Raw genomic sequence first — 19,936 nt, 5'->3', positions numbered from 1 at the left:
ACGAATGTGTTGGTCTACGGGGTCTCTAGCAGAATGGTCTGTACACATTGAAGCATGGGTGTGTTCGGAGTAGCGGCAGTTCTGCGAATGTTAGCTGTTGCAGACGAATTGGTACCACACATGGCTTGAGTCGGCTGCTGATCATCAAATCGGTATCATGAGATGAGTTCTAATTTAATTACTAACCTACTAAATCACCTACTAAGCTCACTTGACTGGTACGTTAACGATAAAAAAGGACCAACGGGTTTCCGATGACATCGTAAGCTCTCGATAGAAGGCCTCTCCTAAAATTTGGCGCCAAGGCAACAGAATTCCTGGCGGTGCGGACGCTTAATGCTGAACACAGCTTCGTGCCCTTTAACAAACAGTCAATGCAAGTTTGATTTTAGTCGAGTGCATTTGTTTTGATCATCATCATCGTCTGGTTGATGACGTCTTCACCTTTCCATTCCTTCGTTCATATTGCAGCCAGTTTTGGCGCTGTCTTGACCTAGCTAGACTTGTTAGGGTCCATCATCAGCAGACGTGCACCAGGACAGGTACCCGCAGTAATAGCGATCTGAGTGAGCTACACACTGTTAACCCTAGAAGCGTGTGGTACAATACAAACGCGCAATTGGCAAGAAGAACAGAAACGTGGAGGAAGAAAGACCGTTGTTTTCCTGCTTAGGCGACAAAGAGACCAGTGATAACGTCGTGTATAGCAGATTCAGTGTCGATAACGAGACCTGCTCCTGACGGATATCCTGTGAGCGGTTGACCTTTCGTGCGTGCTTCATGTACTTGCGTGTGCTGTCCACCTACTATACCCCAAGACCACGACAGCCACCGACTGTACTGCAGTGACGGCAGCAGCGGCGACGAACTGGCTACACGCCTATTTAACTGTCCGTTTGTCTCTTACGAGAAGGAGCAGCGGCTGGTTGCGAGACTAAATACAACGACAACAGCGTATCAGCGGTAAGAGGAGAGCAGCCGTCAAAGAACAGCGAGAGCTGCCAGTTACTACGCACGTAACGATCCAAGAGCACCAAGAACTGCAGCATTAGCACGTATTATTAGCGCTATATAGATCACGACGACGTGGGGCTGTTTGTAGCAGCTGGATGTGCTTTGCAGTGTCATCGAAGATTCGTGGTGGCCATCGCGTTTGCAGCGACTGCAGTAGCAAGACCGTGATAACGATAAGAACACCTCGAGCAGGTAGACATACATACGACGTTTCCTGAAACTTGGCGGGGTTAACGTAAAACTGGCGCGTGAATAACGATTGATTTACTATTGAGGCGGATTCTGTAACAAGTGACGTATAGCGTTGAAATTCTTTAGTGCTTACGGCTTTTTGCTGTTTGCGCTGATTTGGAACAAAAGTGCATGAACGCGCATGTGAATCAAGTGTTGAAGTCTGCTTCATACATCTACGTGCTTTTCTTTTAGAAGAACGTGCGGATTTTTGCTCACCCGTGTTCCGTGTGTGCAAGATAATCTGAACGTGCTGTGATGATCAACCTATGCAGAGACTGCGAAATTTAACAAGGTGTATTAACATTTTGAGACAGTTGCGGTGTGCAACATTCTCTCGCTGGACGAGGAGTTAATCTAACTACTGACCTTCAGCAAGTTTCTAAGGAATTGTGTGATATTTTTTGCAAAATAGTACTACAGAATAACAGCGCAGAAATGGACAGCGGATGTAATGAGACGATGCCAGAGCGCTCGTTCAAGGAACGGCGCTGTTTCGGTAAGCTATATAGACCCAGACGTTTGTGCGTTTGTGCAAAAAGTTTGTGAAAACACTGGTGAAGGTATTAGTCGATGGCCCGTGTTTAGTATTAATCAGTATGATTATAATTTGAATCATTATTATAGCAACTTTACTTTCACTAGTATGTTATCTACGAACAACGGTAACATGAGAGTGACTGGAAGCGCTTTTTAAAATCTAATTTTTTTATATATTTAATATTTTTATTCATCACTGACACTTAGCACATGGGAAGCGATTGATTGCAGCGAAGTGAGTGCTTCAATGAATAGTCGTGTAATCACATGGGGGTACTGTCATTAGAAGGCACTTCGAGGAGCTTCAACGATGACACCGAACAAAGAAGAACGAGATGCGCCGAACTAAGCGTAAATGTGACCTTGACTTGTGGGTATGTCTTTGGTTTTGTGAGTTGTTTCTGGCTTCCGCGCGCTTTCTGGTCTGACGGGCGTGCTTTCCACTGTTCCTTGTTGCTACCACTTGAAGCTGAATTACGTTTGTTCATGGAATCTTTCACAATAGACGGCGCTTTCTGGGCGTTCAAAGGGAAGCCCATTTGACTTGGAGCAGCTCTGCAAATGTCTGAGCAGTTTCCTTAATATTAAATTAGCTGGGCTGACAATGAGGTAAAGAGAGTCTGTGTGTTCAATGGAAAGGCATGTTAAACCATGGTGTTGTTGACCGTTAATTGATAAAATAAGCGGTATTCACGTGGACGGCTGCTAATTCACAGCAACGTCTCAGGTAGGTTAATGGAAATATAATGAAATGGTTAACTAAATGCTATTGGGAATCAGAAAGTGCAATGTTTTTTAAAAAAAAATGGACTCAATAATCAAAGAAAAAGTTTGTTATGAAGGTAATTTATATAGTATTTTTAGTGGCATATGTAATAATTTAAACAGTATATTATAACATAACCGTGTTATGGCTGCGTAGACCGGAATACCAGTTCAGTAAAAGCATGTAAGTAGATGTACGAATATTGCGTATATATTCCGTTAAAATTCGCCTCAGCGCATCATACTTTGTGGTCAACAGCTGCGTCACATGGCTCAATCTGCGTTTTACGAGTCGCTGGTCTCTTCCAATGCTACGTTCTGGCTGGTAGAGTTATAGTAACATAAATTGAAAAGGCGGAAGATGAATACGCAGGGCTGTGACGGAGATCGTGCAAATCTGCTATTTCACTCACTAATAATCTGCTCATTTCAGCTACTGAGAAGAAGTCATAGTTCTGCATTTGGCGTCATCTATTTTATCAGCCAAGGCAGCAGTTACCGAACAGTGCCACTGCACTCGTTCTATATGCTTCAGGGGCTGCCGCCAGCTTTGGCTATACCGTAGTAAGTAATATGTCGTTGTTTCGATGTCCAGCAAAAACTTCGTCGGCACCACACAGTTGACAAGCAATTCAACGTTTCTGGATGCTTTTGACGACTGTGTGCTTGCGATAAGTTCCCGAAGAAGAAATTTAGCTGATTTTAGCTGATTCAGCTAAGTTTAATGTAACTGCGACTGGCAAACGCAGACGGCTAAAAGCTGCCAATAGCCAGAAGTCACGCGGGTGACGGCATTGTACATTTACAAATATCTATTTAACATTAGATGTATAAACATACATGGTTATATTAATTGCTGTTTATAGTAGCATCTCATCACGAGAGTAGTCTAATATTGTTGCACATGGTGACAGTTTCTGTTAGGTCATCGTGAGTCGAATGAGACTTGTCATACAACGAATACTGAAATTAATCGAGATTTTAAGCCATGTTTATTCTGTCGCGGTTTGCAATAGCGATCGCTAATACAATTTTACGTTTGTGTGACATACGACGCATATGTCTGCCCTTATAAGGACAGGTTAACTATGTGACATGAATTGCTCGCCTTTATTGTGGGCGTCTGAAGTTGCTGCATGATCGATGACGTCGCCAGCTATCAAAAGCAACTGTAGCAACAGGTAGTGGCCGGCGATGGCCTTTTTGGACTCGTTCTTACTGCCACAATATGAATGTGAATATCAAGGGTGTTTTTTAACTGGTTCTCTGTCTGACAAAGCAACACCTTGTTTTTACCGGAAACAATACGATTGTTTTAATAAAATGGTACCTATATATAAGTAAAGAAAGTAGTCTTAAAGCTATTTTCTGATACTTCTAGACTAGCATATAGACACGAACGCGCTATCAGGTCGCCCTCTGTTTTACTTTAGGAATCGTTGTCAAATAGTTGCAAGATTCATTTATGAGTATTTTTTTTAATTTGACTTAGTAGCAGTACTGGTATAGGTGGTAACTTATGGCCTGAACCGCACCAAACGGTAAACAGCCGTTCATTGATAACACATGTCGTTAGAGCATGCCTGTTGTTCAGAGAGCGATATAAAGTTCCTTTCGTTGTATCTTTTTACCCCTATCAATAAGTCTTCCATTTTGATAGGGATTGAATATGGTATTGTTCATCCTTCGTTTACGTCACACCTGCGGCTTTTTTACCAAGCCACACCCGAGTATTATTTTCTTCTGTAGTATCCAACTCAAACTTTTCGTTCTTGGGCCATCTTGCTTTCTAGTTTCTCGTTTCTAGGCCAGGGACTAATTGTGTGTCCTTGTCCAAATGGAAATAAACGAAGTGACGCTGTATGTTTATGGTGGTCTGGGTGCTTCACTATTCGTCAATCTAGCAAAAATTTATACACAACAAATATTGAGTTTATTTCTTAAAATATGCCCGATTCTATTTGTTTTAGAGAGAAAAAAAGCGAGCTGAGAACAGTTAGATACGTTTCTTTATGAGTAAGTAATAATAAATACGGGTTAATAGCCCATCTGGACAGCGAATGTGTGTGCGAGGGTGGGGGGGGGAGTAAAAAATCACCATTTCTTTTTACACGCAGCGGCTTGAATTACGCAACTTCTTTAGGAGTATAGTATTGTTAATTTGTTCTGATTGGAGTATTAGTGATTTGCGACAGATTAGAATATTGCGCGGTCGTGAGCTGGTTGATGATCTGCTCACGAGTGCAAAACAAGGCAGTAAAACATAAGGTGTATCTTCGCTGGAACGCGGGTATGCCGACACACTTGCAACTGGCGCACCAAGCCAAAGCTATACCACAAAAAGTACTGCGTATTGACCATTGTATGTAAAATATAGTGTCTACATGAATAAATATATTATGTCGTACAAGCACGAGCGTGTCAGCTAGTAATTTTTTTAATCTCTAATTGTAATATATAGTAATTTATAATTTTTTCGAAGTTCAGTTTTATTTGTTCTCGCTTTTTTAAACCCTATTATCTCGGCGATCGCTGTTTACAAACGACTAACGCACTGACAGCGGTACCGCAGCATGAAGATTTCAGCCAGTGTTGTTATACATACTGGTTTGGGAGTAACGTGTCACTGGTAACATCGTAACCTTATCCAAAAAGTGTCAGATCTACAGTCTCGCCTTTTCTTGGATCATAAAGATTTATGGGACCCGCTTGTTCCTGTCCATACTTCCAGATGTTTCCTTGTGTAGTCTTTCTTAATATTTTCCATTTGGAACTGTGATTTGAAGTAGTTTTGCCCTGAGTTATAGTGTTATTCTTGCTGTATGATAAAATAATATACAAAGAATCAGGTAGGATATTCATGCAATTAAATGTTTATATGCTGCAATATGTGCCTCTCCACTGCTAGATGTCTCAAGTGTTGATCACGTTATTGATGCCGCGTTCGTGATTCAAACCGCGTGCAATACTGCCAAAACAAAACCTTTTCTCCAGGTGGCTTCTCGTTAGTAAACGTCAATGTAATCGACAATATCGGATCCGTATCTGATTAATAATCATTCCTTTTCAATTACAGCTTTCGATTTACAATAGAGTATAAGTAAGGTCTTAATTTAGCAAGATTTAAGGGGTGGTCATTAAATCTAATAAAGCTTTTATTTTGTTTACTTTTCGGTGCGTGTCCTCCGTCTGAATCAATTCTAGCCCAACGAAAGCGCGACGTCGAAGACATTCTTGACAAGTATAATGATAAGATCCCGTGCGTTATCGAGCGCTACAATAATGAAAAGCGGCTCCCGCGTCTTGACAGGTACCCATATTTAATATATACAACGATATACATTGTCAGTTCAAATGATGGTGCTTTTTTTATGTTTTTTATTATTATTATATATATTTTTTTAAAGCGCTAATAGATAAAGCTGTTCATTTAGAACGTGCTGTTTACGCGACAGAGATTTGTCTTATTTGCAGACAATACATTACTAATTGTAGGATCCCGGACGACCGCTATTTACATGTTAAACTACTAAGAACGGAGGCAATTGTTTCAGGTCGAAATTTCTGGTTTCGGACTACCTTTCCTTCGGCGACCTTCTCCGAACTATCCGCAGACGACTCGAGCTTCACCCTGACCAAGTATGTAGCATAGTGAAATTGTTGACCTTCGTGTTAATTTTATAGGAACCAAGCAATCAAGGACAAGTAAAACACAATTAAGACACTGATTTCCAAAGTTATCATGTAAAAAAAATAGCGTCCGAGGTTAATAAGATGCTTGAAACAATTCTTGACAGATTTCCAGTATCTTCAAACTTGAGTCTGTGCCAGCGTGCAGGTGAACTGAATGTAAACCTAGATCATATTGCTGGATAGATGCTGAAAGCATTCGCTGCTGCCTGTATAACGACAAGGCCAACGTGATTACTCTCGTTCTGCTGTGTCCATTGTTTCTTGCAGGCGTTCTTCTTGTTGGTCAATCAGCGTGTGATGCCGCCTCTGTCGAAGACAATGTCGGAAATTTACAGCACCGATAAAGACGAAGATGGTTACCTCTATATGGTGTACGCATCTCAGGAGGTGTTCGGAGCCAGTCACATTGACTGCAGCAATAATTGCATTTCAAGAATAGCTGCCGAAAGGTCTGAACTCGAATTGTTGTTCAGTGACGAGGCTAAGTGATGAAGCAAAATCCTCAGATCTATGTCACGGAAAATGTCGTCGTAGTAAATAGATTTAATGATGTTACCTGCGAATGGATGAGAATAACGCGCCAATAACTGATTAACTGCAAATTATTGTGATGATTGAAGGTTCGAGAAATCAACGTCGGTTATAAAAAAAAAACATCAAACAAAACCTAACTAGAGTATATAGCAAAACTAGGCACCTATAATGATTCAAAACTAAACGTCTCTCACACTGACAAGGGAATCTCGGCTAATAGAACGTTCGAAATTTGCATCGGATGTTCAGTATTAGTCGCTGAATTGTTCCAACAAAAACGAAAACATTACTATCCATGGCATGAATCTGTACTGTTATAATCATGTCGCAATAAGCGACCCTACGATATACAGCTAATTAATAATTGAAGATATTAACAACAACGGGACGGCTAGATAGGTTCATAAACTAGACTAGGTAGGACAAGCGCAGATGGGTACGTTGGAAGATCTGGTAAAGAAGAGAGGGCCGAGGCGAAAATAGAGTGAGAGGAAAAGGATGAAGAATGCAACAAAATGAAAAGCGTCTGCGAATTCAATGCGAGATGCCTAGGACGAGGATCTTGAACACCATGGTCTACAAGATAGCGGCGAATCTAGCGCGCAGGCAATGTGGAACGTTTAGTCAGATAGAGACTGAAGAGTTGTCGTCGTGCTCGAGGGTGGCACGAATTCAATTGCACGACGACAACAGGAGTGAGATAGAAGAAAATCATCTGAAAGTTCTGAACTATCTATGTAACCCTATTCAGCTGTCAGATTGGTACCGACAAAGGGAAGGTGGCTTCTACAAAATAAGTCAAAGTTAATAAAGAAAAGAAGCCAAGGAAAGAAAACGTCCCTTGAAATATAAACACATGTTTTTTTGTGTTTTGTTAGATTAATATTAATCTAAAATATATTTCTATGATACAGCGAAATAAGAAAAAAAAACTATCTTTTGTTGGAGCCACCTTCTATCGCTTCCAAAAACTACAAGATAGCTAACTAAAAGGATTGGGGGTAAGTATTCAAAATCGTTTTTCATAGAAAACCTTTTTGCATTTTTATGGTTGCAGGTTTTAAGCCTACAGGTAAGTTGGATACCATTTTTGAAGTATGCTCTGACAGGGCTAAGCTACGTTGCAGTTGCGAACGAACTATTATAGATATGGTGATGAAAGGCAACCATTCCGTCTGCGTACGTTACCATATAACTTTTAGCACAGGAAGATTTACACTATTTAATTGATAACGTCTAAGCAAACACTGCTGCCAAGTTGCGATGCACGCCAGTTATAATATACATGCCTTAAAAAAAATATACACATATAAGAGGATAATGTGAATGCTCTTAATCAAGAGAATTCTCCAGCTAGCTAAAGATAGCCGAAAAGAAATTCGAGGTCTCTCAGAGTGTCTGTGAGGAACTTGAATCTCTGAGTACGATGGCAATGATTCAACGATATGAAATTCAACTACTACTAAAATTATTTATTATTGCTATTTAAAAGAACAACAATAACATTCAACTACAGCCGATCCAATACTAACCCATCTGTGGCAATAGCTCCGTTTAAAAATATGACTATGTACGCGGTCGGAGCTTCGTTCAATACGAAGCACAACTTAAAAAAAATAAAACAGCATCTAAAAAGACCTTGCAAAAAAGTCGTTGTGCTATTAAGCCAATTGAGATTATTTTCAAACCCAGAACCTGTCGGAGAAAAAAATTGAGTTTCTATCATTTTCGAATTAAATTCCAACTATAGAGTCGTTATCATTATTATAAATCATTGCTATTGTTCGATTTTTTATTGAAAAATTATTATTATTTTATTTAAACAGAGAATTCCAGTACAAGACATTAGGTGCTACCATTTCTAGCACAGAGCTTTTGCTAATCCAACAGCCAACTGACGGGGTCGTATAATCTAAATATATATTTTCTTTGCGTAAATAGCCTGCTATGCTATCACCGTTTAATGCCGCCTGAATAGCAAGTGGCATTAATAATAAAGGTAAAGTGAATACGCCAAAAAAATTGTCTTTTTTAAATAGATAGTCATGTTTATTACTCATATTAAGCTACCGAAACAAAAGTACTATAAAATCTTTGCTTACGTCTACTCAAGGCATCCTTCCAGAAAGCTAAACGCTTCAACAGAATCCACAGCAGAATCTGTAAATGTGATAATGTAAAAACATATTTTTCCTCACTCGTATTAAGTAATAAAAATCTGTACTATGCAATCCCCTTTTGGTATAAATCTGCTTTATTTTTGCACGGTTTCATCTATAAAAGCATCATTACAGCAACAAGTGGAAAGGTTAACGCATTTTTCTAACTTTCAGGTATAGAAGAAATTTCCATATAACCATAGGACCATTAAAGCAAACTGTTATTAAGAAAAAACCTCTATTTGTTGTTTAAGACACTGTTATACCCAGAGAGCGCAACATCGTGGCGGCATAATGAAAATGTTTACACTCATGTAGCATACAAAAGTCACCCAAGAACGGTTTATTTGGAAAACTTTCAATAAAGGGATGTGACGATTTCGCTGTACAAGCGAAACAGGCATCGGCCCAATTATAATAGGCAACTCCATACCCATTGGTGCAAATGGGCTACACATTAGAAAGGGTGCATTCCTCATTGCTGTTACCGGCGTAAACATTCACGATAGCAGTTAAGAACAAACAAGAATTGATAAAATGCGTAAAATGTCTTCAACAATACCAATGTGAGACAAATCTGTCAAACTCACATACCTACATCCCTCTTTTGCACAGTTTTTTTTTTGTTTTGCTGAGTAAAGTTACAGGTCTCCTTCGCCAATGCCTCGATGAAAAGTTCCTGAAAAGAATGTGCGGGATATGAATCATTTTATCTAAACATGTAACGAGTTAATTGCATTTATCGTTTCATAGTAGAGCAGTAAAGTTTAGGAATGCTTCGCTGTGGCCAACTGTCTTAAAACCTGCAAGTTGTAACTACGCGCACGGAATATACGGAATTGTGCGGTATAGTATGGTCGTCCAAATAAGAGCAATGCTTAATTGCAATAAACACATTTGACATGATTTTATGTTTCCCGGCCAAAAAGCGAGTCGACATAACGTAGTGCTTACAGAAGATTTGAACAATTTTCAGTACGAACATTTACAAAAAGTTACCCATTCTCACAAATAGCAGTGACATATGCTGCACCACAGACGCGATGAAGTAAAAATTAACGTAACAGCAAACTAATGACACTAGTTCGAGACGATGATCCGAAATTTCAGGTAAATTTTAGGCATTAGTCGAGTTTAACGTTCTCTAGATATGATCCGCATTCTCTACGCACGCATTGTTACTTTAATTAATCGAACCTTTTCCAACTAGTTTCGGAATTCGTTTGAGAGGTCGGAAAATTCCAGTGGAAATACGCACCGTGGCTTTTGCGATGAGAAATACTGCCTCTACTGAAGCTCCATTAAAATCAGGATCAAGCTTCATAATTGTCCGGATTTTGGAGAAGGGTAACTTAAGAAGTTTCTCATTGCTTTTATCCTGCGGCTCTACGTCAGTGGCTTCCTCCGTAGAAACCAGACCGACTTCTTCGCTCATCTTGTTCAAATTGCTAGATTTAGATTTTTTTTCCAAAATGTATTAAAAACCTGGGTATTCTCTTAATCAGTATAGCGATCCAAGTATTTATGTTTAACCTGAATCATGCGACGTTTATCATGCTCAGCTGTTGCAGTATTGGCGCCAACAATGAGTCAGGTTACGGTAGCGAAGTTTCTATGAATCGCTAACTCAGAATTTTGCCAAAACCATATAAACAGATGGGCAATGCCATCGTTGATTCATAAAGTCATTAAAAAAATGATCTATTTTGCGCTTTTTTAGTAATGCAACTACCTCGATAAAGCATCCTTTTAAGTATCTCATAGTCAGTGAACACGTTGAAGATAGAAGTAACATACACATAGAAGCTTCATGGATCATTTAGCTCGCGCATCCTCTCTATTTTCGTGTGCCGTGTAAGAAAGGTGTTGCCGTACAAGTGTAGCTTGGTCATCCATACCAAAAACCGTAAGTTTTCTACAAAACTTTTTCCGATCATTCGTCATAAAGAAAATTTTCAGCAGCTCATAACAATTTGGTCCCTTACCATTTGTTACGAATGAGTATTTACGCAGAAAGCTTTTTCTTTGGACTGCCGGGACCACTTTTTTACATTCAACCCATGCTGTTGCAGTGATAGTCATTTTTGTGTGCATTGTGTATAACGCTGCGCCGACAGTTTACGTATTAAGAGGCGCCGTATAGCGCGAAAACACCACTGGGGCTCTTTCTTCTGTCTTACTTCGCTTTACCAGATAATATATAAGCGAATCTTCCGTGATGCTTGCACCTTCCATATGGTTCTGATCGACTGTCTTGTTTGTACCATAATGCAGTGCTAAGTGATCTTTTCTTTTTCATGCAATTTATCTATTTTATTTAGATGGTGGCGAAACGAAGTTTCCCATTCGCTGAGTACGATCAAGGCTTACAGTCGAAACTGCACGTTACTGAGAAGGTGTACAATTCAACAGTGGATCGGATGCCTAAAATCTATGGTTTGTACATCCAGCATTACGGATGTATTTCTGTGTGTAGAGCAAAACATCTGTTAGCGCGGACGTTTTTTCCACGTTTAGCATCAGAATTGACTGAACGTTGGCTTGTCCCAGAAGCTTAATGCTTTCTGTTGGATTGATCAACGAAAGATCATAAGACTTTACCGCAGAAGCGTCTTTATTATAGAAGGTACCTTATTAAGAATTTGTATCGTCGAATAGAGTCGGTTTGGAACAATCGGCTTTACGAATGGCAAAATATAACGTACTAGAAAAGTCAAAGTAAAGCACTTTTTTTACTGTTTCTTGTGGGAATATCACATACGTGATATCGTTAATTACAGCGATTGAGATATGGGGTAAATGTTTTTTTGGCATTTTGATACCAGCTCTCATAGCATAGGTGACTCATTCGTGGTAACTTCAAGAGGACGCCAAAAGACATGAGGAATATAAAGACAAAGTTGATAGCAATGTAGGCCTTCTGTCATCATGAAAATCGAATGATTAATTCACAATTTTGTTTTCTTGAATTATATCGATACTACTGACTATAATATAGTAAGTATATATCTCATGTGGATATTGAAATCGCTTGAATTTAAGCAGAATCGTTAATTGGATACTTATTGAACCGTGAATATTGGGTTAGTATTATAACCTGTGCAGTTATTAATGTCTGTAGGCAACGAATGTTTTCTTACGTCAAAAAAGGATTGATTCATAACTTAATTATTCGACGGAACGATGACCTTCCACTAAAAACATGTGATAGAAAGGTTGCGAAGGAGAGCGCTAAGAGAGAAATGACAGGTGCGCGCGTGTCTTTAAAGAAAACTGCTGATAGATTATTAATGATAATAGTGACTGCGATTAGAAAACGGCACAAGCTACATAATGGAATATACCCTAAATACCATAATACACTAAAAATCATAGAAAGGCATATGACAAATAGCGGATTGGTCGTCATTCTTCATATTTTAACGTGAAGGAGTTCATCTTATTCTCACCAAAGCACATTATTGTCGTTGAGGAACCACTTGTGACCCAACATATAAGCCTCAATTTAAATTAAAAATTATAGCAGGTGTATTCTGCTATGTACAAAGTTTGATTACTTAAACAGTAACAGAAAGCTTTTCGTTACAGAGCAAACTTTATCAAAGCTGACGAACGGTTCGAAGGATTTCTTTCGTGCACAAAGTCAGTTTTTTCCTGGTGTGAAACCCGGCAGTTCATCTATTGAACTTCCAGTTAGTACGTGCGTTTTATCTATACACCTATCATTGTTCAATGCTATCATACTTTTTATTAACAAACCAGTATCAAAGATTCGTTGTCTTTTAGGAAAATTTAACAAATATATATGGTTTTGCTTATATTTATTAAGCTTTTCTAAACTCAAGCTATTTATTTCCAACGTGTTATACTTGTATGAAAAATAAAAATAATTGGTATTAATGTTAGAAAGAAGAAAAAAGACTTATCGCAGTGTTATTATAGCATGCTATTTTTCATTTCATTAATCTTCTGCGATTTTCACCTCATGTAAATTCTCGCTGCATTCTCAATGGTTACAGAAGAATGCACGTCATGCACTCGTCGAGCTTCGTGTAAAACGTGTTGCTTCTTCTGTGATGCCGCGGTATGCGATAATTGCGTACGCCAATGTCACATCTGCTGTTCGCACTTTTGCCAGCTCTGCTCAATAATTTGGTATGTTACATATAGTCGTAATTTACAGAGGAATTCATATTTAACAAAAACTAAAGCAAATCCAGTAATGTCTACTAGCCTTGAATTTGGTCGACCTCGATATTGATCGAAAAATTCAGCGACACATTGCAACATAGCTGGAATAAACCGTGCATCGAATGTCCATTGAATATTTTTGCTCTTCATCTCAACAGGATATCGTTACACAAATAGAACTATTCTAATGGATTAACCGAATAGCCATAACGATCTTCGGCAGTAGGTGTTCCAGATAAATCTATACTATGGCTATATATATATATTAGATAAAGATTATCGTAGTGTAATGAGCCGGTCATCGTACTACCCAAGAAATTGACTAACAAACTGATTATGGCTTACACATTATTCGATTTTCTTCCTTCTCTGTTTCAGTTATGGGCCCCGAAGTAACACAGCGATATGTTTCTCATGCAAGTAAAGTCTGCTTGCAGTATAAATGGAACAAGCGGTATTCTCACAGTAGTACCTAAATTTGTGGACACAATCCATCTTATAATGCAAGAGAAAAACAGACGTGGTTCTTTTCAGCGGACGATTCGCTGTTCACTTAAGGGGGCCTACAGCGGCCTCTGTTGTTATCACCAGACGTGAAAGGATGAAGAAAGTCATTGAAATGAGGTTAAAACAAGAAGACTGGTACTATTTTTGCTTTAAATTTGAGAGATAGACATATTTCAATTTTTTTTTACAAAAATGATATTGTACCGATATTGTTATATATGTATATATGACCGATATATATAAGAGAAGTGCAGAGTTTTTGAAACAGTGTACGGACCGTCATCGTTACCAGGACCAACGGTGATCGGTGACTCATCTTATAATAGTGTATAATGATTTCTACGGAGAAATTTAGAGCGGACCATAAGGCAGATATGCCCCGTTTGTGATTAGTCAATGATATATCGAATGTCTAAAATACAGATTGGAATTAAATGACTATAGAAAGTTAATGCAACAATAAGGATTCGATTTAATGCGTAATTTTTGTTGTCACCATCAGTTTTATTGGTCTTTTTTCGTCTTGTTGTTGTTGTAGTTGTTGTCGTGTTCTTTGTTTTTATTTCACTTATTATGTTACATGTACATTTCATCTCTGTAGTACAATCAGTTTACTTAGAGTTAGTCATTTCGTCCATTCCACATCATTTCATTATGTTCATTAGCGTCGTGGTGATGCTTTGTTATATTTGACTATTTTATTGTTGCCACATCCTCTTTGTTCGTATTTACTGTATATTTCGTAATCGCAATTTCACCATCGCCATCGTTGATAACGTAGATTTTGCTTTGTGTTCCACTCATAAAAGGCGTAATTATTTTATCGCGATGTGTATATAATCAATTTTTAATTATCATATCATTATTGTTATTTCATTATTATAATATTTATTAGTATATATCGCTTTTCTCTCACAGCTTCCACGCCTTCTATGTGTTCTTTTTGTTATTGTTTATCGTTATGTTTTACGTGATATTGTTCATTTCTGTTTTTATATTTATCATTAACGCTCGAGACGTTTCAACGTGCGTTCATACATTTATATTTATTTATGGAGCAATATATATAGCAGGGGGAGAGTTTTCGAAGGTGATACTTTCTTGCTTTATCTCATCTTCTGTTTTCTCATCTCAGGCATATGTTTTCTATGGGCGTTACCATATTTGTTATCATTATATTATCATGATCATGCATATATAACTCAATAGGTAATCTTCTGTTTTCATGAAAACTATTTCTGCTAACCGTTCATTGGTTAGGTTTTCATTACACCCAACTCATTAGGCGAGCTTTTCCACACAAGCCCTCACCTCCGAAATTGTCGCCGGCTTAATCTTATTTATCATACGTGGATTTATGTCTCGCTCAGCCGCTGTTACCGAATAACTGTGTGTTGTGTTTCATTTATAGAACTCAGCACTCCACTATTACCAATCAATCATCAATCGGTATTGAGTTACTGCCACCTACATCAGGTTACGTTACTGTAGAATCAACGACAAAACCCATACAATCTCTCCTACTTTTGTGTTTACAGCTGATACATGTACCGTATTCTTTTCACCACAAATATCCATATATATGAATACTTGTCATATTTGTTAGATTTTCATATTTCCTAATTGTTTCCACTCTCCATCGTCGGACAGTTCATAGTTTTATGTTCATAGGCTGTGCAGAATCCTATCATTTCTTATTGTGGCTATTGCCCAGTGACCCTATGTATGATATATTTTCTATTCGCTTGTGGATTCGACATAGACGCTTGTGAAACCCTCAAGTTTAAAGTATTCATTTTCACTTTGTGCACCATATTTTCTCGTCCTTTTCTCTCGATTTATTCTTTTTTTTTCTGATTTTGTGTAGTATCAATATAATACGTAATTCTCCACAGTTGTAAAACCAGTTCTTGGCAAACTCACAGTATGCTGTTGCGGTCATTTATTTAAAAACATCACTCAACGATTACGTAATTAATCTCTATATTCGCGGTGTTTCATCTACGTCGGACACGCTGCAAATAAACCAACAAGATATAATTCAAAATGGCTGGGTAAATAGGTAAAACAATCCTTCTGGCTTCATAAGTCACCTGTAATCTCTGTCACATATCTCTCTCGCGCATCATATTGGCATTTGTATCATATTTATAATCATTTTATTATACTTATCCATCTTTTTTCTCCACAATCTAAATATATTAAGTTAATAATCATCTTATTTTTATTTCGTATTTATCATCCATCATATGACATTAACATGCCTAGCTATCATGAACCTACCATGGTAGGAATTATCGACGCTTATGCAACAACCGAGAAACTGTTGGTAATTTTCTTCTCATCATTGCTTCCTTCAACTGCTATCATTTTTTTCAAAAGATATTTTTTAAAAGAGCATTTCTTTAGCGTACGATTTTTTGTTAAATTCAGTTAATCATAGAATTACAGATATGTAATGAAATGTACGAAAGTATTTGTCTTTGAAACATTCCCTTCGTATGAAACAAATGCAGCTAAACTGTTATGAACAAAAACTATTTTTGTGCTGTTAAGAATGTTCTGATTTTAGACGTGTCCTGCTAACGTTAGATAACTAACCTCAAGTTTTGTTTGCAACAAAAAAATGCAGCGGCATCTCCGTTCCATAAAATTCAATGGAAAACATGAAATTGCGCATTTTAAAACGACAATAAAAATATTTTTATGGCAAGTTGATTCGTCCAATTTGTCAATTAGCATATGTGAATCGGATACTGGAGATAGGGGTAATATATAACGATGATAAACCACCGAATGAAATTTCAGTTCTTCATGTTCGCACTTTTCGTCGAATATATCTCTTTGTTTATCATAACCGTTCGACTTCCGGTACATTTGTCACTTTTTTTTTACCTACCTAATCTCTGCATTCTACTTTATAAACCTTAGCTCTCGTTCGAATTGTTGTCAAGACGTGTCTATGTTTAGCTAACTTTTTGTCAGGATTATATTCTCTGTGCCAAGGCCATTTCTTTCGTTTAATCCGTTGATTTCAATGTTAATAAATTTCTTTTCTTTTCGATTGAGACATCTTTGGTTGACCCTCGTGATACTTTTTGATTTAATTATCGACGATATTGGTACAAGATGTCTGTTGACGACTTTTATTGCCACTGCCAAATGCAATTTTAAAGAGGTTATGAACAGGAAGATGTTATTTAACAAACGATTTCTAGTGGCCGTTCAACCTTAAACACTATCGTATTCGAAATTCTCATTTCTAGGTCATTGTTTTTCTTTGTGTGTTTTTGGACGAAAATTCGACCGACGTCAAAATATTTTGTCTAGCCACAATACGAGTTGACATTCACTTTTATTTACGGACTAGGGCAGCCATATACATTTACCTGGAAATAGGGCCACCATATTTTTATTCAAAATATTTTATAGTGAAAACATTTAGTGCCTGATGACGCCTACGACTATCGCCTGATCGGCGAAAGATAACTCAAAGGCCATCGCTAGTGCCGAAATTGTGCTTCCCGGACAATGAGCACGCTTCGGGTAGACCGCATGTCCACACGCCTACAACAGCTATCAATGATCGGGTCGACTTTGTAGGGATTTTTTTCGATGAGATTAAGATACACTGTCGATCCGTCCTGTTTGTTGGTTTAAAGATGCATCTTTTAGAGACACATCGACTGTGATTAAACTAAATCTTCGTATATTTATCATCACAAACAACTGAAAGTGATATAGATTTAATCGTTCTGACTTGCACTGCTCAAAGAAACAGCGCCGTGCCTTGGAAGCATGAAAGTTACAAATAAGACAATATATCTTACATGAAAATCCAAGTTCAGCTTCATTTACGAGACCAATATTCACGCGCTATTTTTAAAATCTATGTTGATGTTAAATACATCATCTTTTGTTCATAGCTAATCCAGAATCAATTAAACCTTCAAAGCACTTTATATAATCCGCTATGACATTTTACTAGGCAGAATTTGATATGCTTGTCAAGCTGTTGTTTTCGGATTCGTGTATCCCTACATTTTCGTTAATGATTTACTCTAATAAAACAGACGTGCGTAGTAATTTTGGTTTTACTTGTACGTTTGCATCAATATTGCCATTCCGTATGGATTTTTCACCGCGCTCTCGCCCGGCGAATCCTCCATCGTTGGCTTGTTCTCGTCAGCTTCGATTTCGTTGGAGAAAGACGGGTTAAGGAACAGCTATATTCAATCACTAACACTAAAGGCTTACTATACTGGCAAGGACAACAGGTCCCGTATGCACAGTGACAACATGTTTGGGTGCACGTATATAACCATTACCTCAGCCAATGTGCACTTGACCTTCTATTCTCGCCTCAGCTTCATTGAGTGGCCTGAAATTCACTGTCATTTTAGTATTTCGGATGTACTCGGTATATCGACACCTTTACGTTTGTATGTGTTTATTGGTTGTTGTGCCTATTCCTAAACGGCTCGTATATATGTACGTATAGTGGCAAGTAATAGTAATATCAATTACCATTGGTATCATCACCATTAAATTGACTCATTGTCCGACTCTGTGTCCATAGTCATCCGTCTACCAGAGTTTTCATTTCTTGGGTTGCTTATGTCACAATAAACAACGCACATTTCTTAAGATCAGGCTGTGTCACGTGTTCGATCATCTTCATGTGCCGAGCTTTCTGTATCACGTCGTTAAATATTTGTTTCTGTTTAGCTTATATAGCTTAGCTAACGTTCTTTTTTGCGCTAGTATCATCTGGTGCTTTTTTTCAAATGAAACGTTGTCGGTTTTTTGTCTTTGTAAGCTCGTCTAACTCGTTTATTCTGCTTAATCCCCTGAGAGATCGTGTTTCCGACGTCACGTACGGAATAAAATCATTATCATTTCCTGTGCCGTCATCGAAGTTATCATTATCATCGTCAAATTATTATTTCTATCTTGGCATGGGGAACCTCTTATTTTCACTTCTTCATATGCATCAAAATAATCCCATTTTATCATTATTTCGTCTATTAGCTTTTTCATTTCAGCTCTGCTATATAATTATTAGTTAGCTTAAATCTCCACTTCATATGCTGTCATTATCCAAGTTAGCGTTCATTCAGCCGCAGCATAAGGAAGCTACAAGGTAGGGCATAGCACTATAATGTATTTCTTCTCAATAGCTATTCATATTATCAGCTTCTAGGCACCTTCCGAGAACTCTGTATGACGGTGTCTCGTTTGAACGCTTCCTCATTCGTCACCTTTTAAAGTAGTAAATATTCCATTCTGATGTAGCCAGTTAACTTATCCATTCTTTCCTTACCAATACCTTAATGTTTGTTATATCCTATGGTTGTTTCCCCGCATTTATTTTCGGTCATGGATGACAGATGCATACATACACACCCATCACCAGCCTATCATCAGGTTATGACCAATGTAGTTCAGTTGAAAGAAAAAAAACTCGTTCCTCAATCAGGGGACCAACTTCCTTATTACCCCTACTGTTTCCAATATAGGCGCCTACATTTCCTGCATTACATCCAGGGTTCCTCGAATAACTCTAATTGCAACTTCGGTCGTTTTTTTTTTCTTATATCTTTAGCCTTGCAAAGCTGATGTCCCATCTGGTCTTGCGTAGCAAGCGGACATATGAAGTGCGGTGACTTCACCTCGGATCAGATCGGTTTACTGCCGGTCACACCGCAAGTAGCATTATTCTCCACCTCCTAATCGTTTTCAAATTTCTCTTGTTTTTAGCGACTTTTATAGCTTGTGCTGACTGATGCAGCGTTTCACCTGTCCTCGACGCATACCTAATCCGAGTTTGGCATGTGCCTTTTTTAGCACTGGCAGTTCTGACCGGGTCCTCCCTGTTGGGCAGCCTGGTCGGTCAGTCTGGTGCCTTTGTTAGATCCACCGACAAGTGAAGGGTCCGAATCGAGAGTTTCCGACATCTTGTCGCAGATAATGTCGACGAGCCGTTCAAAGCACTGCTTCACATTGATGTTTTCCTTCGCAGACGTCTCGAAGAACTCGAGCCCAAGTTGTTCGGCCAGCTGGCGACCCCGCTCCGTGGAAACCACCCGCTCGTCCTCCATATCGCATTTATTACCTATGGGCGAAGATGAAAACAAAAGGCAAAACACAAGGTGCGTCAGTCGACACACTAATCAATTAAATGGCTAAGAATAGAACACGGCCTCAGCACACTCTCAGCAGTGCATACGTTACCCTCGTCTTATTAGGCTGTGCCAATATAATTGATTATTGATTAGGCAATCATGTATACTGGCTGATTT

General features: G+C 38.4%; 4 protein-coding genes across 11 annotated transcripts in view; 2 read left to right on the top strand and 2 right to left on the bottom strand.

The window, feature by feature from the left end:
* Positions 1 to 503: 503 nt before the first annotated feature.
* Positions 504 to 7,634, top strand: LOC111244080 (microtubule-associated protein 1 light chain 3 alpha-like). Its single transcript, XM_022790692.2, has 4 exons — positions 504 to 1,744; positions 5,755 to 5,860; positions 6,105 to 6,189; positions 6,511 to 7,634. Exons 1-4 carry the CDS (start codon positions 1,684 to 1,686, stop codon positions 6,730 to 6,732), a joined length of 474 nt encoding a protein of 157 aa, XP_022646427.1. The 5' UTR covers positions 504 to 1,683; the 3' UTR covers positions 6,733 to 7,634.
* Positions 7,635 to 8,799: 1,165 nt separating this feature from the next.
* Positions 8,800 to 10,527, bottom strand: LOC111244081 (DNA polymerase epsilon subunit 4-like). The gene is made up of 3 exons (XM_022790693.2): positions 10,195 to 10,527; positions 9,531 to 9,615; positions 8,800 to 8,937 (listed from the first exon to the last, which is right to left on the bottom strand). Exons 1-3 carry the CDS (start codon positions 10,369 to 10,371, stop codon positions 8,882 to 8,884), a joined length of 318 nt encoding a protein of 105 aa, XP_022646428.1. The 5' UTR covers positions 10,372 to 10,527; the 3' UTR covers positions 8,800 to 8,881.
* Positions 10,528 to 10,683: 156 nt separating this feature from the next.
* On the top strand, positions 10,684 to 14,105 carry LOC111244082 (uncharacterized). 3 transcript variants are annotated; one of them, XM_086981624.1, is made up of 5 exons: positions 10,684 to 10,842; positions 11,258 to 11,372; positions 12,525 to 12,628; positions 12,956 to 13,091; positions 13,506 to 14,105. In XM_086981624.1, the coding sequence occupies exons 2-4, from the start codon at positions 11,258 to 11,260 to the stop codon at positions 13,085 to 13,087; spliced, it is 351 nt and encodes a 116-aa protein (XP_086837750.1). In that variant the 5' UTR covers positions 10,684 to 10,842; the 3' UTR covers positions 13,088 to 13,091; positions 13,506 to 14,105. The 3 variants fall into 3 exon arrangements, with proteins under 3 accessions (XP_086837750.1, XP_086837749.1, XP_086837748.1); XM_086981623.1 differs by having other exon boundaries at positions 12,525 to 12,632; positions 12,959 to 13,091; XM_086981622.1 differs by having other exon boundaries at positions 12,525 to 12,632.
* A 9-nt stretch (positions 14,106 to 14,114) lies between these two features.
* The window catches only part of Rab3 (RAS oncogene family member Rab3), a 49,315-nt gene continuing 43,493 nt past the window's right edge, over positions 14,115 to 19,936 (bottom strand). For all 6 annotated transcript variants that reach the window (XM_022790691.2, XM_022790688.2, XM_022790687.2 and 3 more), the window contains one exon: positions 14,115 to 19,749. In XM_022790691.2, coding sequence (XP_022646426.1) covers positions 19,478 to 19,749 — 272 coding nt within the window. In that variant the 3' untranslated portion in view covers positions 14,115 to 19,477. The remainder of the gene's footprint in view (positions 19,750 to 19,936) is intronic.

This window comes from Varroa destructor, unplaced genomic scaffold, assembly GCF_002443255.2.
Source record: "Varroa destructor unplaced genomic scaffold, Vdes_3.0 BEIS01000002.1, whole genome shotgun sequence".
Lineage (NCBI taxonomy): Eukaryota > Metazoa > Arthropoda > Arachnida > Mesostigmata > Varroidae > Varroa > Varroa destructor.
Note: the sequence above shows the minus strand (reverse complement) of the source record. Positions and strands in the feature narration are given on the sequence as shown.